General features: G+C 40.6%; 1 protein-coding gene across 2 annotated transcripts in view; it reads right to left on the bottom strand.

Moving 5' to 3' along the window:
- Positions 1 to 24: 24 nt before the first annotated feature.
- The window catches only part of GLIPR1 (GLI pathogenesis related 1), a 113,772-nt gene continuing 94,624 nt past the window's right edge, over positions 25 to 19,172 (bottom strand). For both annotated transcript variants that reach the window (XM_049883919.1, XM_049883920.1), the window contains 4 exons: positions 6,973 to 7,085; positions 3,507 to 3,592; positions 986 to 1,012; positions 25 to 882 (listed from right to left, as the gene is read on the bottom strand). In XM_049883919.1, the coding sequence (XP_049739876.1) occupies positions 728 to 882; positions 986 to 1,012; positions 3,507 to 3,592; positions 6,973 to 7,085 (381 nt within the window). In that variant the 3' untranslated portion in view covers positions 25 to 727. The remainder of the gene's footprint in view (positions 883 to 985; positions 1,013 to 3,506; positions 3,593 to 6,972; positions 7,086 to 19,172) is intronic.

Below are 19,172 nucleotides of genomic sequence, written 5' to 3'. Positions count from 1 at the left end.
CCTAATCTATTCTAAGCAGATTTTGCCTAATTGTGATTTTAGGAGTAATTTCTTTAGGTTATTTTATATAAAATTTTTGGAGTGTTGTTTAAACCCACTGCCATCGAACTATTGTTTAGCTATTGTAATTATCAATAAAATCCAGTGACTGACACCACTGGTTAGACTATTAAATATTATCATGTCCCAGCATTTGGTTTTGAGGCAAATCAAATTTTCAGTGTTCTCTCTCCCTCTTTAATGATAGCAACTAAACATTTTACTTTTTATACCAAGATTATATAGCCCATAAGCCTCTTAAATCAAGTTCCTTAATTAGTACTCTATCCTAAATCTGGGGAGAGGTAAAACAGAGAGATACCAAGTTGCAGTAGAGTGAGGGAAAAAAATCACAGATGTTCAGAGTCGAGGCAGCATATGACAAGTAACGTAGAGATGTTTGTAACTAAAAATGAGGGCCGATAGAGTTAGAATCACCTAAGTGTAACTCACTCATTTTACAGATTTGGAAGCCAAGACATAGAGAGGCTAGCTTTCTTACCAAAGATAATGTTTATTCACAGAAAAGTGAAAAGTAAAGATGAATTTATCCTGTAGAACAGTTTCTTTTTTTTTTTGGTAAGAGCACACTTTGTTTCCTGAAATGTTTTTCAAATTAGACATACATTCACTTGTTACTGTTTTTAAAAAAGTCATATATGAATGATTTTTTTTGTCCTGGATTGTATTATTCCAAAAGAACTAAATTAGGGTATTTGTGTTTGATCAAAATGGTAATTATAACAGTCAGTATATGAATTAGTGGACTAACAATGAGAAAGAGAGAGGTATATCTGTTACGTAAGGATATCGGCCAGTCTGGATACTGAAGAGAGTAGTAACCTATGAATCAAACATAGAATATCGTCTTAGACATTGTTTCTCATAATGCAGTGATATAATTCACATAGCTCTTAATGAAACGATTTAAGATTTATATACATACGTTTGACTTTGTCTCGCTGTGGGTTAGCTGTAAAGTCAGGGAAAAGGAAAAGAAAAATTAAAAGGTTGGATAATGGTGAAGCTTTTGTTTTATTTTTAAAAAGCTAAGTCTCTATAATCGTTAACACCTACTTTGGCTTTATTGCAGTGATTTTCAAAGGGTAATTGTTCATGTATTATTTTCATGATTCTTTGTACTACCTGTACTAAATTTTTTTTTTTTATCAAATTGCTTTTTATATAATGGAAACTATAAAAACCAGTTGCTGTCAAGCCGTTTCCAACTCATGGCAACCACTTGTGTGTCAGAAGTGTGCTCCATACGGTTTCCGATGGCTGATTTTTCGGAAGTAGATTGCCAGGACTTTCTTCCGAGTCCCAAGCATCTAACCTTCTGAGGAGCAGCCAAGCATGTACACCTTTTGCGCAACCTAGGGACTCCAACCCCACTGCCACTGAGTCGATTCCAACTCATAGCGACCCTAGAGGACAGAGTAGAACTGCCCCATAGAGTTTCCAAGGAGCACCTGGTCGATTCGAACTGCCGACCTTTTGGTGTGTAGCCCTAGCACTTCCAAAAAACCCTGGTGGCGTAGTGGTTAAGTGTTATAGCTGCACACCAAAAGGTCAGCAGTTCGAATCCACCAGGCGCTCCTTGGAAACTCTATGGGGCAGTTCTGCTCGGTCCTTTGGGGTCGCTGTGAGTTAGAATCAACAGCAGCATGTTTAGGGACTCCAAAGGAAACGATATCACTACTACTTACGGAAAATCATTTTACATATCATAACTACAACCCAAAAAACCAAACCCAACCCATGCCGTTGAGTCGATTCTGACTCATAGCCACCCTATAGGACAGAGTAGAACTGCTGAGGAGCGCTTGGTGGATTTGAACTGCAGACCTGTAGGTTAGCAGCCGTAGCACTTAACCACTACGCCACCAGGGTTTCCAGAGGTGAACAAGCTAAGCATAATTCCTACCTATCTGGAATTTAGAGTTCGTCGGGAAGACAGACAACAGTGGCAACAGTTACTCTCTAAATAATTTAAAATACTCCTCTCAGTTTTCATCACTGGTCTTAAAGGAGTCTCATGAGAACTGCTCATGGGCATACAAACATGTCACGTAGAAGTCTGGGAACAAAGAAAACGCCAAGAGTAAACTCCAGGTTTGGGATTACAGGGAGCATGGATTTGGGTATAACAGCTAATATTTATTGAGCACTGCTATATGCCACGCCCTTGCTCTAAGCATGAATATTTTGGTTTTTTTCATTGAATTATTTCACCAAACCTGAGAGTGAAGAGGTACTGTCATCCACATTTAACTATTGAGGAAACAGGTCCAGTAAGTTACCCAAGGTCACAGTGGTAGAACTGGATACTGAACTTAGTAGGTATCTTGTTCTAAAACCCATACTTTTAACTCATGTTGTACTGCCAAACTTGGGAAAAAACAATATGCTTTGTGGTGCTGTAGCAACATGAAATGAAAAACTAAATATTGAATGCCTATGTGGCTACATCCCAGTGATTTCACAAGATTGATAGTAAAATAAAGAATGGTTGAACTGGGAGAAAAATGACTGGCTCAGAAAGCTGGGCCAAAAAGTGCTGCTGTACCTGGAGTGAAGATGAGACTTCAGTGTTTACAAATGGGGAGGAAAGGAACAAGCAGTTTGGTAGAATTTTACAGTTTTAGAGCTGGAATGGACCTTAGATAACATCTAAGCTGTGGAACACTTTCTCCAAACCAAATTTCCAGCGGTGAAACATGGTCCAGGATATCCTCCCCCTACCTGCCACCCCACCCCACCCCAGCAGCTCTGAGGAGTTCAGTTAGGTACAGGTGTGGACACTAAAGATACCACAGGGTTTGTACAACTAACAGTTTGAGGTCTCCCTTCTTCACACCATGGGAAAAAATCAAAAACATACTGCAGTGGAAAGGCACGTGACTGCAGTAGGAACCAGAAACTAATTTTGTATTAACACTTCAAAACTGAAAAAGCAGAATTTTGCTAGGAAGTTTAGAAAAATATCCTGGGGACATTATCTTCATTGGCTTCATACACTCTATCCCTCATGAAGTGCTGTCTTGCTAATACAGAGTGCCACGCTGCAGCTTTGTTGCATTTATTTAGTTCCACAGATGAAGATGCAGGCCTTTAGAGTGCCTTGGATAGGTAGGACCACAAAGCATAGAATTCTGTTACTTTGGATGGCCTTGTTACACACCTTTTTTTATCTTGCTGAAATTAGTACATCTTGGGGCTACAGATTCCAACACCATAATCATTTTTGGGGTTTTTTTTTTGGACTGATTAAAAGAGGTACAGTTTGCTTCCTAAATTTATCTTGAATTCCTAGGACAGTAAACAATTGGTTTGATTGCTACCTGATGCCAGTTTCCTTGAAAATAGCTTTTAGGATATAGCAAATGTTGGCATTCTTAACTGTATAGGAAGTTACAATAGCTTGAATTACATTGTATTTTTGGTAGATTCTTTTATTAACCTACCGCAGAGCTGGTCCAAACACGTGTCATTCCTGCGGCAGGCACTGCAAGTGGCTCCTTTGTTATATGGCAGAGTTGGGTAATTTCCTCTGTAAAGGAGAACGTTGTCTATTAGGAGAGTTGTTTTTCTTTTCCAATTTACTATGAATCCTCGACTAATCCAGTACAATAGGAGGATGGAGGTCTAAAAATTCAGAGGATTGGGAGGAAGTAAAGAAAGGGAAACAGAGAAGGAAGGCTGCTAGTATTTGCAGAATTCATTCTGTGTGCTTAGGTCTTAATCTACATCATTTTATTCTTAGAACAACCCTGGGAGGAAGTTATTTTTATTTCCGTTTTACAGATAAGGAAGCTAAGGCTCTAAGAGATGAAGTAACTTGTGACATAGTAATATGTATTTCTCTACTGAGTATTAAGGAAACCCTGGTGGCATAGTGGTTAAGAGCTATGGCCACTAACCAAAAAAAGGTCAGCATTTCGAATCCACCAGGCGCTTCTTGAAAACCCTATGTGGGCAGCTCTACTCTGTCCTATAGGGTTGCTATGAATCGGAATCAACTCGATGGCTTTTTTGTTTTATTAAGTATTAAATAAGATCTAGCAGGGGGTCTGATAATTGCAGTAATTTCAAAGTAGTGATGAACCATCGACTCTTCAGATCCCTGCAGCAACTGGAATGTGATATGAAAATATATTTACAGAGACACATGTAAGAGGTACTGCTAATACAAAGTCACAGGTATTGTGAATACAGTCGTGGAGTGTCGCCTTCATTCTCAGTGGAAATTAGTGAAAATAAAAATGGAAGTTTTTTTCTAATCTAAGTTCATGGACTCTCCTTCCCCCAACGCTATACTTTTAACTGCAAAGTTAAGAACTTCCCCTGTAGGGGCATTACGATATCATTAATTCCTCATTTCCAACCCAAAATATATTTTCTAATCTTGTTTGGTTCCAAATTAATTTCAGCTGTTTCAGAAATTAAATTTACACTTGTGCTTACCCTACACCACAGAATATAGTCCAAAGAATATAGTAGAGATTCTGATAGCAACTTCAGGGGATAAGCTCCAGAACGACATTAATCATGAGGATATCTGTTGTTAAGATGCACGACACTCATTAAGTGGTTTCAGTTCTAGACTGTTTAAAACATTATGCTTCTTCGTTCTCTGTTTAATTATGTGTCCCAAATTATGAGAGAAGAAAAAATCAAAACTGCTAATTTAAAAACAAAGGCAGTTGTGAGGGTTAAAGGAATGGCAGAATTCATCTTAGGAAAAACATGTTACTAAAAAGGCCTAGATTTGTCTGCATGGGAGTGATTGAGGCAAAGGAACCTAAAATATTCTGTTCAACAAAGAAGCAGGAAGTTCTAGTGTTTCCCCTACTGGCCTAAGATAGGGGTTGTGAGGCCCTGGGCCCTGGGAAGAGAGAAGATAGATCTTTAAAGCAAAAGATATGAAAAGAATAAGGGTCCCCAAGGCGGTGATGGCCAAAGCACATCGGGTACTGTGTTGTCAGACAGGCCAGGTTGCTACTTCCTGTCCTGTGCTGTAATCCTCGCCTCACCATACACACCATAGCATTGCTGAGTGGTGCCCAACGGGGTGAAGAGAGCTGTGTCACTGGTTTTGGATAATGCAGATCAGAGAGACCGGGAGTAGCCAGGAGGAGAGGTATCAAAACAGTCACAGGCAATGGAAACTTCACTGAGTGCAAGACTCCAGAGCTTGAGTGACAGGTGACTTGAGAATTAAGCACCCCATACCCCTAGAATTCTCAGGAATAATGGGGTGGATACATGTGATTCACAAAAGAAGAAATGTAAATAGACAATCAGGTGAAAAAAAGTTTATGTTCAGTAGTAATCACAGAGATGTAAAAGAAAACAGATGAAATACCATTTTGCATCCAATGTAAAAATTCCTAAAAATTACAATATCCAGTGCTGATGAAAAATTATAAATTCATATAATAATCCTGTAAGGTTATTTGGCAACATGTATTAAAGGAAAAACAAACCTTAAAAATGATTAAAGGAAAAACAAACCTTAAAAATGATCATACTTCTTACCTAGTAGTATTACTTTCAGGAATTATAAGGAAACAGAAGTGACCAAAGACCTACATGTAAAGTTGTTCATCATATGTTTAAAGACAATACAGGGAACAATCTAAATTCTTCAATAGATGGACTGTGGTATTACCATAAGATCTCAGACACTGGAGCCAGATGGTCCAGGTCAAAGCCCAGCCTTGACAATCACTAACAGTGAGACCTTGGGCAGTTCACTTTCCCCTTCTGTGCCTCAGTTTTCTCATCTGCAAAACAGGGTAATAATAGGGTCTACCTCGTGGACTTTTACTGGAAACTGTTGTTGTTAGTTGCCATTGCATCATCTCCAACTCATGGCAACCTCACGTACAACAGAACAAAACATTGCCTGGTCCTGTGCCATTTTCACAATCAGTGGTATGCTCAAATCCATTGTGGTCACTCTGTATTTTGAGCGCCTTCAACCTCAGATGCTAATCTTCCTGGACTATATCAGACAGTATTCTGTTGTGATCCACAGGGTTTTCACTGGTTAATTACAGACGTAGATCACCAGGCCTTTCTTCCTAGTCTTAGTCTGGAAACTTTACTGAAACTTGTGCACTAATGATGACCCTGCCACTATTTGAAATATTGGTGGCATAGCTTCCAGCATCATAGCAACATATAAGCCACCAAAGTACAACAAACTGGCAGATACGTGGTGGTAAAGAAGATCAAATAAGTGAATATATGTGAAGCTCCGAGAACAGTACTTGGTATGTAGTAAACATTATATAAAGCATTATCTATCATTGTTACTATTATTGAAATGCTTTGAAAATCTAATGACATGGAAAATGCTCATGGTATAATTTTAAGTAAAAATTACAAAGTATTTACAATATGATCTCAGTTTTCTAAATGTGTTTGATGTATATGCATAAATACATAAGTATAAAGGAAGTGAGGAGTCACATGCAACCCCTATTTTCCAAAGAAGAAAAAATTGTAACCATTTCAGAAACAAACTGTTCAAAAGTAAATAAGTCATATAAATTCAAGAATTCATTTCACAGGTTTTGTTTTGAAAATCATGTAAGATTTTAACAAACCAATAAATAAAAAGTAACATCAGTCTTCCCATCTTGTGGCACTATGATTATATCCAGTTAATCTATGCCCCTGACAAACGTTTTAGTCTTGCTACTCTTAAAATATGTGTGTGTGTATCTATGTAGTCTATATAAAGAGCACACACACACACACACAAACACACAACAAATGTACCAGAATGTTAATACAGTTAATATCTCTAGGTAGAGAATAAAGGAAGATATTTTCTTCTTTATGCTGTCTTTTATTATCCAGATTTTCTTCAATTAAGATAAATAATTTTATAAGGAATTAATTTTTTTCAAAAGGACTTACGCTGGTCCATAGTTGCATATAAAATGTGCTCCATCAGAAAGAGTTTCAAAGCCAGAAACTCTTGAACAAAATTGTACTGCACAGCCAACTTTGTAACTGTTTGCCCAAACAACCTAAAAGAAAATACAGATTTTTAACAGAGATAATAAAATAGACACTCGAGTATGATTAAGCCTACGTAACCATGGTGAGGTACGCTGCTGCTGTTCATTCTAATTGGTGAGAGCAATGACCACCAGAGAAGTTCTAGTTCAGAACCCAGTCGGAAACAAGACATGAAATTATTATTGTTGGGGGTGAAAAAAATAAACAACTACGAGAATTCTGATAGTACGATGAAGAAACAGAACAGGGTCATGCGACTAAAAGTGACTGATGAGGAAGAGGGGGGCTGCTTTAATGTGGCTGTTCAGTGAAGACATGTCTAAGGAGGAGGCATTTGAGCTGAGGTGTGAGTGATGAGGAGGCATCACTCAGGGTGAACACTCAGGAGACGTCAATGATGGACGAAGAGCATCCATGCAGAGGGGACAGCAGGGACAAAGACCTTGAGACGGAATTTTCTTGGCATGTTAGACTGACAGGAGGTAGTAGAGCTGGGATCTGATGAGGTGGGGAGAGTGGCAGGTGATAGAGGCAGAGGAGAGATTGTGTAGAAACTTGTAGGTGAGCGATGTGATAAGCTCTTTTTCCTGTTTCACTATAGCTATTAAGAGAGAAAGAGGTCCCTAGGTATGGAAAATTGTTTGTGTTCGACTACTAACCTAAAGACTGGTGGTTTGAGCCCACCCTGGGGCACCACAGAAGAAAAGCCTGGTGATCTGCTTCTGTAAAGATTACAGCCAAGATAACCCTATGGAGCAATTCTCTGAAACACATGGGGTCACCAAAAGTTAGAATTGATTCAATGGCAATGGTTTCTTTTCTTCTTCTTCTTCTTTTTTTAATTAAGAAACAAATGGACTGAGAGACAAGGGAAGAAAGAGGTAAGCAATTTTGGAGGCTGTTTCAATGGTACAAGAAAGAAGATGGTGACTCACACTTGGGTGATGGCAGTGGAGTTCTTGAGAATTGATGAGGTTCATGACATAGTGTAGAGGTAAAGCTGAAAGGATTTGCTTTTGTTTTGGGTGTGGGGTGAAAAGGGAAGATACAAAGTGTGACTCAGGTTTGGGGCCTGAGCAATATTTACTGAGATGGAGAAAACCAGGGAAGGAGGGTGGGTGAGAGCATAGGTGAGGGGTTCTGTTAGGCCATGTTAATTCTGAAATATCTGTCAGTTTGTCATACTTTGCTGGCTTGTGTGCTACTTCGATGCTGGAAGCTATGTCACTGATATTTCAGATACCAGCAGGGTCGCTCCTGAAGGACAAATTTCAGCTGAGCTTCCAGACTAAGAAAGATTAGAAAGAAAGGCCTGGGAATCTACTTCCAAAAATTAGCCAATGAAAACCCAACTTGCTTTTGCTGGATGCATCATCAGGAGGGCACAGTTGCTGGAGAAGGACATCACGTTTGGTGAAGTACAGGGCCAGTGAGGGCCAGGGAGGCCTTCAGTGAGATGGATTGGCACAATAGTCACAACGGACCCAAACATGCCAGTGATCATGAAGATGATACAGGACGGGGCAAGGCTTCATTCTGCTGTACATAAGATCGCTGTGAGTCAGAGCTGACTTGACCGCAGCTATCTACTAGAAATCCAAGTGAAGACTGACTTGGCATGGGAATCTTTTCTGAGGAAGTGAGGTTGAGCTGAAGCGGAAGTGTGCTTGTCTGAGAGCCATGAGAAGTCTTCTAGAAGAAAGCAACACCTTGTGTGAACCCAAGGTGAGAAAGATGACAACTCACCGACAGAGCTGAAACAAGACCAGCGCAGCTGCAGAAAAATATCAGGTTTACCTTTTTAAATTGATAAGTAATCTCTCCTTGGGTAGAGAGTATAGAGCGAAAGTTGGGGTGCTGAGGATTTAGGCTGAGCTTCTTCAAGATTAAAGGTGGGGTGGGAGGTGAGGGGTTGCCAGGGGTGAGGTAGGCAAGCATCAGGGGAGGCTGCTTCTCTTCGCAGGCTGTCCTGCTCCGTGTTTTGTCGGTGGGTGGACTTGGGAAAGAAGCTACTGGTCTCTCACAGCTCGGAGGAGGTGCATTGCTCTTCTTTAGCAAGGGACCCCCCCTCCAGATTGGTGCTGTAAACCAGCTGTTTCCCTAGGAAACCTCCCTGTGCACCTCACTCCCAGGCCTGCCCTATAGGGAACTCTAGTTTGGGCAGGTCAAGGAAGTGGCTTAGGGCTTTATCTTCCTGAGAGAGAGAGCCTTTAAAAAACCAGTTTCTGCCAGTTGACTCTGACTCATGGTGATCCAAACTCATGGTGACCCCGCCTCATGGTGACCCCATGTGTGTCAGAGTACCACGGTGCTCCACAGGATTTTCAATGGCTGATCTTTCAGAAGTAGATGGCCAGGCCTTTCTTTCAAGGCATCTCTGGGTGGACTTGAACCACCCACCTTTCGGTTAGCAGAGAGTACCTTAACTCTTTCCACCACCCAAGGACTCTGAGAATTTACTTAGTGCCAGGTAAAGTGTTAAGCACTTTACATACACTATCACGTCTAACCCTCACAACAACTCAGTAAATCAGTGTTTTGTCCCTATTTTATAGATGAGACATTGAAACCTAATTCTGCCTGACAACAAAGTACTGTGAGAACAGCGCATGCCCCAAGCAAGATGCTTTCAGAGTGTTTTCCCTTTTAGCAAGCCCTCCAGAACAAAGGACTCTAAACAGGTACAGCAAAAGCATTGCGTGTGGGAAACGTAGAGGGGACATCTTTCTCCCTTCTCACTGTCAACCCCAGTTCTCCACCCTCCTGCAATCTCACTATGAGTCCATCTGGCTCATTATCAGGATGGTGGTAATATTGTAACATATATAAAATCAGCTCGAGAAATTGTGGCACTTGTCACACTTCCACTGATTCGGTGAGAGTGCAAAAATAAAATTTCAAGCAGAGAAACAGAAAACAGAATAAAAATCAATAGTGCCATCTACTGAAGAGGCCTAGCACTATCAAACCGAAGTAATCTGCTACCCCGGCCCACATATTCCCAAACTTTACAAAGCTGAACTGTCAGCACCAAAATATCTAATTGGTTTAATCTGTGATATTCATATATCAACATTCTTCCTCAATGCAGGTTTGTCTCCAGTGAAGACAGAGCTAAAGTATTGATTTAATCCATCCAGAAACACCATACATTTTGTGAGGAGATAGTGGATCTAAGTCCACTGCTTTCACTCAGTACAACCACGCATAATTGGCTAAAATCAGCAAATAGCTTGCTTTTCAATAAGAGATGGAGGTAAGCAGGATGTTACAATATCCACTTGAGGTAACTTCCTGGAATGTACTTAAAATGGCAACTAACCTGTTGCCTTCGAGTTGATTGCAAACCACAGCGACCCCATAGGACAGAGCAGAATTCCCCCATAGGGTTTCCAAGCAGCGGCTGGTGGATTCAAACTGTTGAACTTTTGGTTAGCAGCCATAGTTCTTAAGCCACTGTGCCACCAGGGTTCCAAAATGGCAACTGAGTAGTCTTAAATCCTGCAACAAGATTTCTTGCAAGTAAGAAAACAGGGAGTCAAGCTGTCAGAGCTTTCTTCCAATATAAGTGCTGGGAAGCCAGCTTATCAAAGGGAACTAACCTTTGTTCAACACCTATAAATACTAGTACTTTTCTAGATAGTTTACATCTATTATATTATTTAACCCTTACAACATCCCTGATATCTGCATGCCAGCTCTTAACAGCTAAATGACATCGGGAAAATAACTTCTTAACCTCTCTGAGCCTATTTATTCCTCTATGGATAATAGCACCTTTCTAAACACCAAAAAAACAAAACAAAAAACCAACCCCTTGCTATCAAGTCAATTCTGACTCATAGCGACCATATAGGACAGAGCAGAAATGCCCCACAGGGTTTCCAAGGAGTGGCTGGTGGTTTCCAAGGAGTGGCTGGTGGATTCCAGCTGCCAACGTTTTTGGTTAGCTGCGGAGCTCTTAACCACTGCGCCACCAGGCCTCCCTCTAAACGCCACACGCACTGAAAAAGTGGTTTCTGCTGCTGCTGCATCTCGCTATACCCAAGGGGTCCCTAGACATCCTTCCATCTTTTGAAGTGGGGAAAGAAGGCAGTGGTCTCTTAAATAGAACAGGTAGGAATGTCTTAGCTTGGGCTCTGATGTCTGTATGCAAAGGGCTGGTTTTTAGAAAATAGATTTTTTCATGCCCAAAATATTAGCTCTCCTTTTTCCCCCTGGATGTAAGGGGAAAATCTACACATAAGCTCAGTTAATTTGGGGAGACCATCTCTGATATCTCACTTTTTGTCCTTTCGTTTTGACTCCCTGGAAAGATGGACTTGGAATGTCTTCGGTCGTACACATGAGGTTTAGGAGTCTGTTGTCAGTTTAAAAGTCTTCCGCTCTCTACCTTAGGCATCCTGAGCTCCTTGCCATTCCTCTGAAGTACCAGGCTTGTTTGTATACATTGTACACCTTGCACACCTTGTGTACCTTGTTAACTTTACCTGGAATTCTCTTCCCTTTCCTTTTTATTTGACAAACTCTTACTCAGTTTTCAAGAACCAACTCATGTGTCTCCTGCCATGTGAAGACTTGCACGTCCCTTGGCCCCAATTGGTTGTTGTGTCCTTGCTCATGTGGCAATCTGTTTCTCTGAGGTGCATTTGCCATGCACCGTAAGGCACTCTTTACTCATCTGCCTCTGCTAAAAGAAGATTAACTGCTAAGGGCCAGGGACCATCCCTGGCAGTATCCCTCCTTCTTTGCCTCACTCTCCATTTCCCTCATCTCTCTTCTTTGGTATTATGCTTCTCAATAAAGTGTTAGCACATAAGCTGTTGTCTCAGACTCTGTTTTCTAGGGAATCTGAACTAAGACATATCACCAATGCCTTCAAAGTGCCTTCCATAGAGGAGGAGCTTGAACACTGGATGAATAAATGAGGATCTGTACCCTTAAACTGACAATTAAACATCACTATGGACAATTTTTTTTTTTTTTTATAATAACTTTTATTAAGCTTCAAGTGAACGTTTACAAATCCAATCAGTCTGTCACATATAAGTTTACATACATCTCACTCCCTAGTCCCACTTACTCTCCCCGTCTTGAGTCAGCCCTTTCAGTCTCTCCTTTCTTGACAATTTTGCCGGCTTCCCTCTCTCTCTATCCTCCCATCCCCCCTCCAGACAAGAGTTGCCAACACAATCTCAAGTGTCCACCTGATATAATTAGCTCACTCTTCATCAGCGTCTCTCTCCCACCCGCTGACCAGTCCCTTTCATTTCTGATGAGTTGTCTTCGGGGATGGTTCCTGTCCTGTGTCAACTGAAGGTCTGGAGAGCATGACCGCCGGGATTCCTCCAGTCTCAGTCAGACCATTAAGTTTGGTCTTCTTATGAGAATTTGGGGTCTGCATCCCACTGCTCTCCTGCTCCCTCAGGGGTCCTCTGCTGAGCTCCCTGTCAGGGCAGTCATCGATTGTGGCCGGGCACCAACTAGTTCTTCTGGTCTCAGGATGATGTAGGTCTCTGGTTCATGTGGCCCTTTCTGTCTCTTGGGCTCTTAGTTGTCATGTGGGCTTGGTGTTCTTCATTTTCCTTTGCTCCAGGTGGGTTGAGACCAATTGCTGCATCTTAGATGGCTGCTTGTTAGCATTTAAGACCCCAGACGCCACATTTCAAAGTGGGATGCAGAATGATTTCATAATAGAATTATTTTGCCAATTGACTTAGAAGTCCCCGCAAACCATGTTCCCCAGACCCCCGCGCTTGCTCCGCTGACCTTTGAAGCATTCATTTTATCCCGGAAACTTCTTTGCTTTTGGTCCAGTCCAGTTGAGCTGACCTTCCATGTATTGAGTGTTGTCTTTCCCTTCACCTAAAGCAGTTCTTATCTACTGATTAATCAATAAAAAACCCTCTCCCACCCTCCCTCCCTCCCCCCCTCGTAACCACAAAAGTATGTGTTCTTCTCAGGTTTACTATTTCTCAAGATCTTATAATAGTGGTCTTATACAGTATTTGTCCTTTTGCCTCTGACTCATTTCGCTCAGCATAATGCCTTCCAGGTTCCTCCATGTTATGAAATGTTTCACAGATTCGTCACTGTTCTTTATCGATGCGTAGTATTCCATTGTGTGAATATACCACAATTTATTTACCCATTCATCCGTTGATGGACACCTTGGTTGCTTCCAACTTTTTGCTATTGTAAACAGAGCTGCAATAAACATGGGTGTGCATATATCTGTTTGTATGAAGGCTCTTGTATCTCTAGGGTATATTCCGAGGAGTGGGATTTCTGGGTTGTATGGTAGTTCTATTTCTAACTGTTTAAGATAACGCCAGATAGATTTCCAAAGTGGTTGTACCATTTTACATTCCCACCAGCAGTGTATGAGAGTTCCAATCTCTCCACAGCCTCTCCAACATTTATTCTTTTGTGTTTTTTGGATTAATGCCAGCCTTGCTGGTGTGAGATGGAATCTCATCGTAGTTTTAATTTGCATTTCTCTAATGGCTAATGATCGAGAGCATTTTCTCATGTATCTGTTGGCTGCCTGAATATCTTCTTTAGAGAAATGTGTGTTCATATCCTTTGCCCACTTCTTGATTGGGTTGTTTGTCTTTTTGTGGTTGAGTTTTGACAGAATCATGTTGATTTTAGAGATCAGGCGCTGGTCGGAGATGTCATAGCTGAAAATTCTTTCCCAATCTGTAGGTGGTCTTTTTACTCTTTTGGTGAAGTCTTTAGATGAGCATAGGTGTTTGATTTTTAGGAGCTCCCAGTTATCGGGTTTCTCTTCATCATTTTTGGTAATGTTTTGTATTCTGTTTATACCTTGTATTAGGGCTCCTAGGGTTGTCCCAATTTTTTCTTCCATGATCTTTATCGTTTTAGTCTTTATGTTTAGGTCTTTGATCCACTTGGAGTTAGTTTTTGTGCATGGTGTGAGGTATGGGTCCTGTTTCATTTTTTTGCAAATGGATATCCAGTTATGCCAGCACCATTTGTTAAAAAGGCTGTCTTTTCCCCAGTTAATTGACACTGGTCCTTTGTCAAATATCAGCTGCTCATACGTGGATGGATCTATGTCTGGGTTCTCAATTCTGTTCCATTGGTCTATGTGTCTGTTGTTGTACCAATACCAGGCTGTTTTGACTACTGTGGCTGTATAATAGGTTCTGAAGTCAGGTAAGGTGAGGCCTCCCACTTTCTTCTTCTTTTTCAGTAGTGCTTTGCTTATCCGGGGCTTCTTTCCCTTCCATATGAAATTGGTGATTTGTTTCTCTATCCCCTTCAAATATGACATTGGAATTTGGATCGGAAGTGCGTTAAATGTATAGATGGCTTTTGGTAGAATAGACATTTTTACTATGTTAAGTCTTCCTATCCATGAGCAAGGTATGTTTTTCCACTTAAGTATGTCCTTTTGAATTTCTTGTAGTAGAGCTTTGTAGTTTTCTTTGTATAGGTCTTTTACATCCTTGGTAAGATTTATTCCTAAGTATCTTATCTTCTTGGGGGCTACTGTGAATGGTATTGATTTGGTTATTTCCTCTTCGGTGTTCTTTTTGTTGATGTAGAGGAATCCAAGTGATTTTTGTATGTTTATTTTATAACCTGAGACTCTGCCAAACTCTTCTATTAGTTTCAGTAGTTTTCTGGAGGATTCCTTAGGGTTTTCTGTGTATATAATCATGTCATCTGCAAATAGTGATAACTTTACTTCTTCCTTGCCAATCCGGATACCTTTTATTTCTTTATCTAGCCTGATTGCCCTGGCTAAGACTTCCAACACGATGTTGAATAAGAGCGGTGATAAAGGGCATCCTTGTCTGGTTCCCGTTCTCAAGGGAAATGCTTTCAGGTTCTCTCCATTTAGAGTGATATTGGCTGTTGGCTTTGCATAGATGCCCTTTATTATGTTGAGGAATTTTCCTTCAATTCCTATTTTGGTAAGAGTTTTTATCATGAATGGGTGTTGGACTTTGTCAAATGCCTTTTCTGCATCAATTGATAAGATCATGTGGTTTTTGTCTTTTGTTTTATTTATGTGATGAATTACATTAATGGTTTTTCTGATATTAAACCAGCCTTGCATACCTGGTATAAATCCCACTTGATCAGGGTGAATTATTTTTTTGATGTGTCGTTGGATTCTATTGGCTAGAATTTTGTTGAGGATTTTTGCATCAATGTTCATGAGGGATATAGGTCTATAATTTTCTTTTTTTGTAATGTCTTTACCTGGTTTTGGTATCAGGGAGATGGTGGCTTCATAGAATGAGTTGGGTAGTATTCCGTCATTTTCTATGCTTTGGAATACCTTTAGTAGTAGTGGTGTTAACTCTTCTCTGAAAATTTGGTAGAACTCTGCAGTGAAGCCGTCCGGGCCAGGACTTTTTTTTGTTGGGAGTTTTTTGATTACCGTTTCAATCTCTTTTTTTGTTATGGGTCTATTTAGTTGTTCTACTTCTGAATGTGTTAGTTTAGGTAGGTAGTGTTTTTCCAGGAATTCATCCATTTCTTCTAGGTTTTCAAATTTGTTAGAGTACAATTTTTCATAATAATCTGAAATGATTCTTTTAATTTCATTTGGTTCTGTTGTGATGTGGTCCTTCTCATTTCTTATTCGGGTTATTTGTTTCCTTTCCTGTATTTCTTTAGTCAGTCTAGCCAATGGTTTATCAATTTTGTTAATTTTTTCAAAGAACCAGCTTTTGGCTTTGTTAATTCTTTCGATTGTTTTTCTGTTCTCTAATTCATTTAGTTCAGCTCTAATTTTTATTATTTGTTTTCTTCTGGTGCCTGATGGATTCTTTTGTTGCTCACTTTCTATTTGTTCAAGTTGTAGGGACAGTTCTCTGATTTTGGCTCTTTCTTCTTTTTGTATGTGTGCATTTATTGATATAAATTGACCTCTGAGCACTGCTTTTGCTGTGTCCCAGAGGTTTTGATAGGAAGTATTTTCATTCTCGTTGCTTTCTATGAATTTCCTTATTCCCTCCTTGATGTCTTCTATAACCCAGTCTTTTTTCAGGAGGGTATTGTTCATTTTCCAAGTATTTGATTTCTTTTCCCTCGTTTTTCTGTTATTGATCTCTAGTTTTATTGCCTTGTGGTCTGAGAAGATGCTTTGTAATATTTCGATGTTTTGGACTCTGCAAAGGTTTGTTTTATGACCTAATATGTGGTCTATTCTAGAGAATGTTCCATGTGCGCTAGAAAAAAAAGTATATTTTGCAGCAGTTGGGTGGAGAGTTCTGTATAAGTCAATGAGGTCAAGTTGGTTGATTGTTGTAATTAGATCTTCCGTGTCTCTGTTGAGCTTCTTACTGGATGTCCTGTCCTTCTCCGAAAGTGGTGTGTTGAAGTCTCCTACTATAATTGTGGAGGTATCTATCTCGCTTTTCAGTTCTGTTAAAATTTGATTTATATATCTTGCAGCCCTGTCATTGGGTGCGTAAATATTTAATATGGTTATGTCTTCCTGATCAATTGTCCCTTTTATCATTATATAGTGTCCTTCTTTATCCTTTGTGGTGGATTTAAGTCTAAAGTCTATTTTGTCAGAAATTAATATTGCTACTCCTCTTCTTTTTTGCTTATTGTTTGCTTGATATACTTTTTTCCATCCTTTGAGTTTTAGTTTGTTTGTGTCTCTAAGTCTAAGGTGTGTCTCTTGTAGGCAGCATATAGATGGATCGTGTTTCTTTATCCAGTCTGTGACTCTCTGTCTCTTTATTGGTGCATTTAGTCCATTTACATTCAGGGTAATTATAGATAAATAAGTTTTTAGTGCTGTCATTTTGATGCCTTTTTATGTGTGTTGTTGACAATTTCATTTTTCCACATACTTTTTTGTGCTGAGGCGTTTTTCTTAGTAAATTGTGAGATCCTCACTTTCATAGTGTTTGACTTTATGTTAGTTGAGTCGTTACGTTTTTCTTGGTTTTTGTCTTGAGTTATAGAGTTGTTATACCTTTTTGTGGTTACCTCATTATATACCCCTATTTTTCTAAGTAAAAACCTAACTTGTATTGTTCTATATCGCCTTGTATCACTCTCCATACGGCAGTTCAATGCCTCCTGTATTTAGTCCCTCTTTTTGATTATTGTGATCTTTTACCTATTGACTTCCATGATTCCCTGTTATGTGTATTTTTTTTTTTTAATTAATCTTAATTTGTTTGTTTTTGTGATTTCCCTATTTGAGTTGATATCAGGACGTTCTGTTTTGTGACCTTGTGTTGTGCTGATATCTGATATTATTGGTTCTCTGACCAAACAATATCCTTTAGTATTTCTTGTAGCTTTGGTTTGGTTTTTGCAAATTCTCTAAACTTGTGTTTGTCTGTAAATATCTTAATTTCGCCTTCATATTTCAGAGAGAGTTTTGCTGGATATATGATCCTTGGTTGGCAGTTTTTCTCCTTCAGTGTTCTGTATATGTGGTCCCATTCCCTTCTTGCCTGCATGGTTTCTGCTGAGTAGTCAGAACATATTCTTACTGATTCTCCCTTGAAGGAAACCTTTCTTTTCTCCCTGGCTGCTTTTAAAATTTTCTGTTTATCTTTGGTTTTGGTGAGTTTGATGATAATATGTCTTGGTGTTTTTCTTTTTGTATCAATCTTAAATGGGGTTCGATGAGCATCTTGGATAGATATCCTTTCGTCTTTCATGATGTCAGGGAAGTTTTCTGTCAGAAGTTCTTCAACTATTTTCTCTGTGTTTTCTGTCCCCCCTCCCTGTTCTGGGACTCCAATCACCCGCAGGTTATCCTTCTTGATAGAGTCCCACATAATTCTTAGGGTTTCTTCATTTTTTTTAATTCTTTTATCTGATTTTTTTTCAGCTATGTTGGTGTTGATTCCCTGGTCCTCCAGATGTCCCAGTCTGCATTCTAATTGCTCGAGTCTGCTCCTCTGACTTCCTAGTGTGTTGTCTAATTCTGTTATTTTATTGTTAATCTTTTGGATTTCTACATGTTGTCTCTCTATGGATTCTTGCAACTTATTAATTTTTCCAGTATGTTCTTGAATAATCTTTTTGAGTTCTTCAACAGTTTTATCAGTGTGTTCCTTGGCTTTTTCTGCAGATATCCTAATTTCATTTGTGATATCATTAAGCATTCTGTAAATTAGTTTTTTATATTCTGTATCTGATAATTCCAAAATTGTATCTTCATTTGGGAAAGATTTTGATTCTTTTGTTTGGGGGGTTGGAGAAGCTGTCACGGTCTGCTTCTTTAAGTGGTTTGATATGGATTGTTGTCTCCGAGCCATCACTGGGAAACTAGTTTTTCCAGAAAATCCGCTAAAAAAAAACAGCAGTCAGATCCCTATCAGAGTTCTCCCTCTGGCTCAGGCTATTCAGATGTTAATGAAGCCGCCTGAGGAGGGTGGGGGAGGGAACAGAGAGATAGGAGAGTAGCACCTCAGAATATAGCCAGAGTTGCTTGTCTTGCTTGGAATGACTATTATATCTGAGATTCCCGCGGGCGCGTCGCCTATGTGTGCTGGCTGTGTGGAGATTGCCCCCAGGGGGTCTGGCCCGCTGGAGTCACGGTCAGATCCTCCGCTTCCAGCCCCACGCCCAGCGTCAAGGCTCCCCTACTGGGACGGTGCACTCTCGACTCCAAAATCAGTCGCTGCCTCCCGGGGACTTCTCGTCCCTCCAACCGCGTGGCCGTGCCGCCCCCGTGAACCAGGTGGGCCCCCTCCCGGGGTTAGTTCAGATGGGTGGAGTAGCTCCCCATGCTTGTGCCGCGACCGAGTGTCCCGGCTGGAACGCTGTTCTCCCCGCTCCAATACCAGTCGCTGCCTCCCGGGGACTTCTCCTACCGGCTGCGTCCTACGCCGCCGCCCGCGCGACCCGGCTGGTCACCTTCCCGGGGTTAGTTCAGGGGGTGGAGCAACTCTCCGTGTTTATGGCGTACCTGCGTGCAGTCCAAATCCCTGCGGGACGGTTCCCCGGCTCGGATGCTGCTCTTTCTGCTCCAAGATCAGTCACTGCCTCCCAGGGACTTCTCCTAACGGCTGCGTCCCACGCCGCCCGTGGAACCGGCTAGTCCCCCTCCCGGGGTTAGTTCAGGGGGGTGGAGC

Source organism: Elephas maximus, chromosome 4 (genome assembly GCF_024166365.1).
Source record: "Elephas maximus indicus isolate mEleMax1 chromosome 4, mEleMax1 primary haplotype, whole genome shotgun sequence".
Lineage (NCBI taxonomy): Eukaryota > Metazoa > Chordata > Mammalia > Proboscidea > Elephantidae > Elephas > Elephas maximus.
The sequence above is the reverse complement of the archived record's forward strand: the minus strand, read 5'-3'. Positions and strand labels throughout refer to the sequence as shown.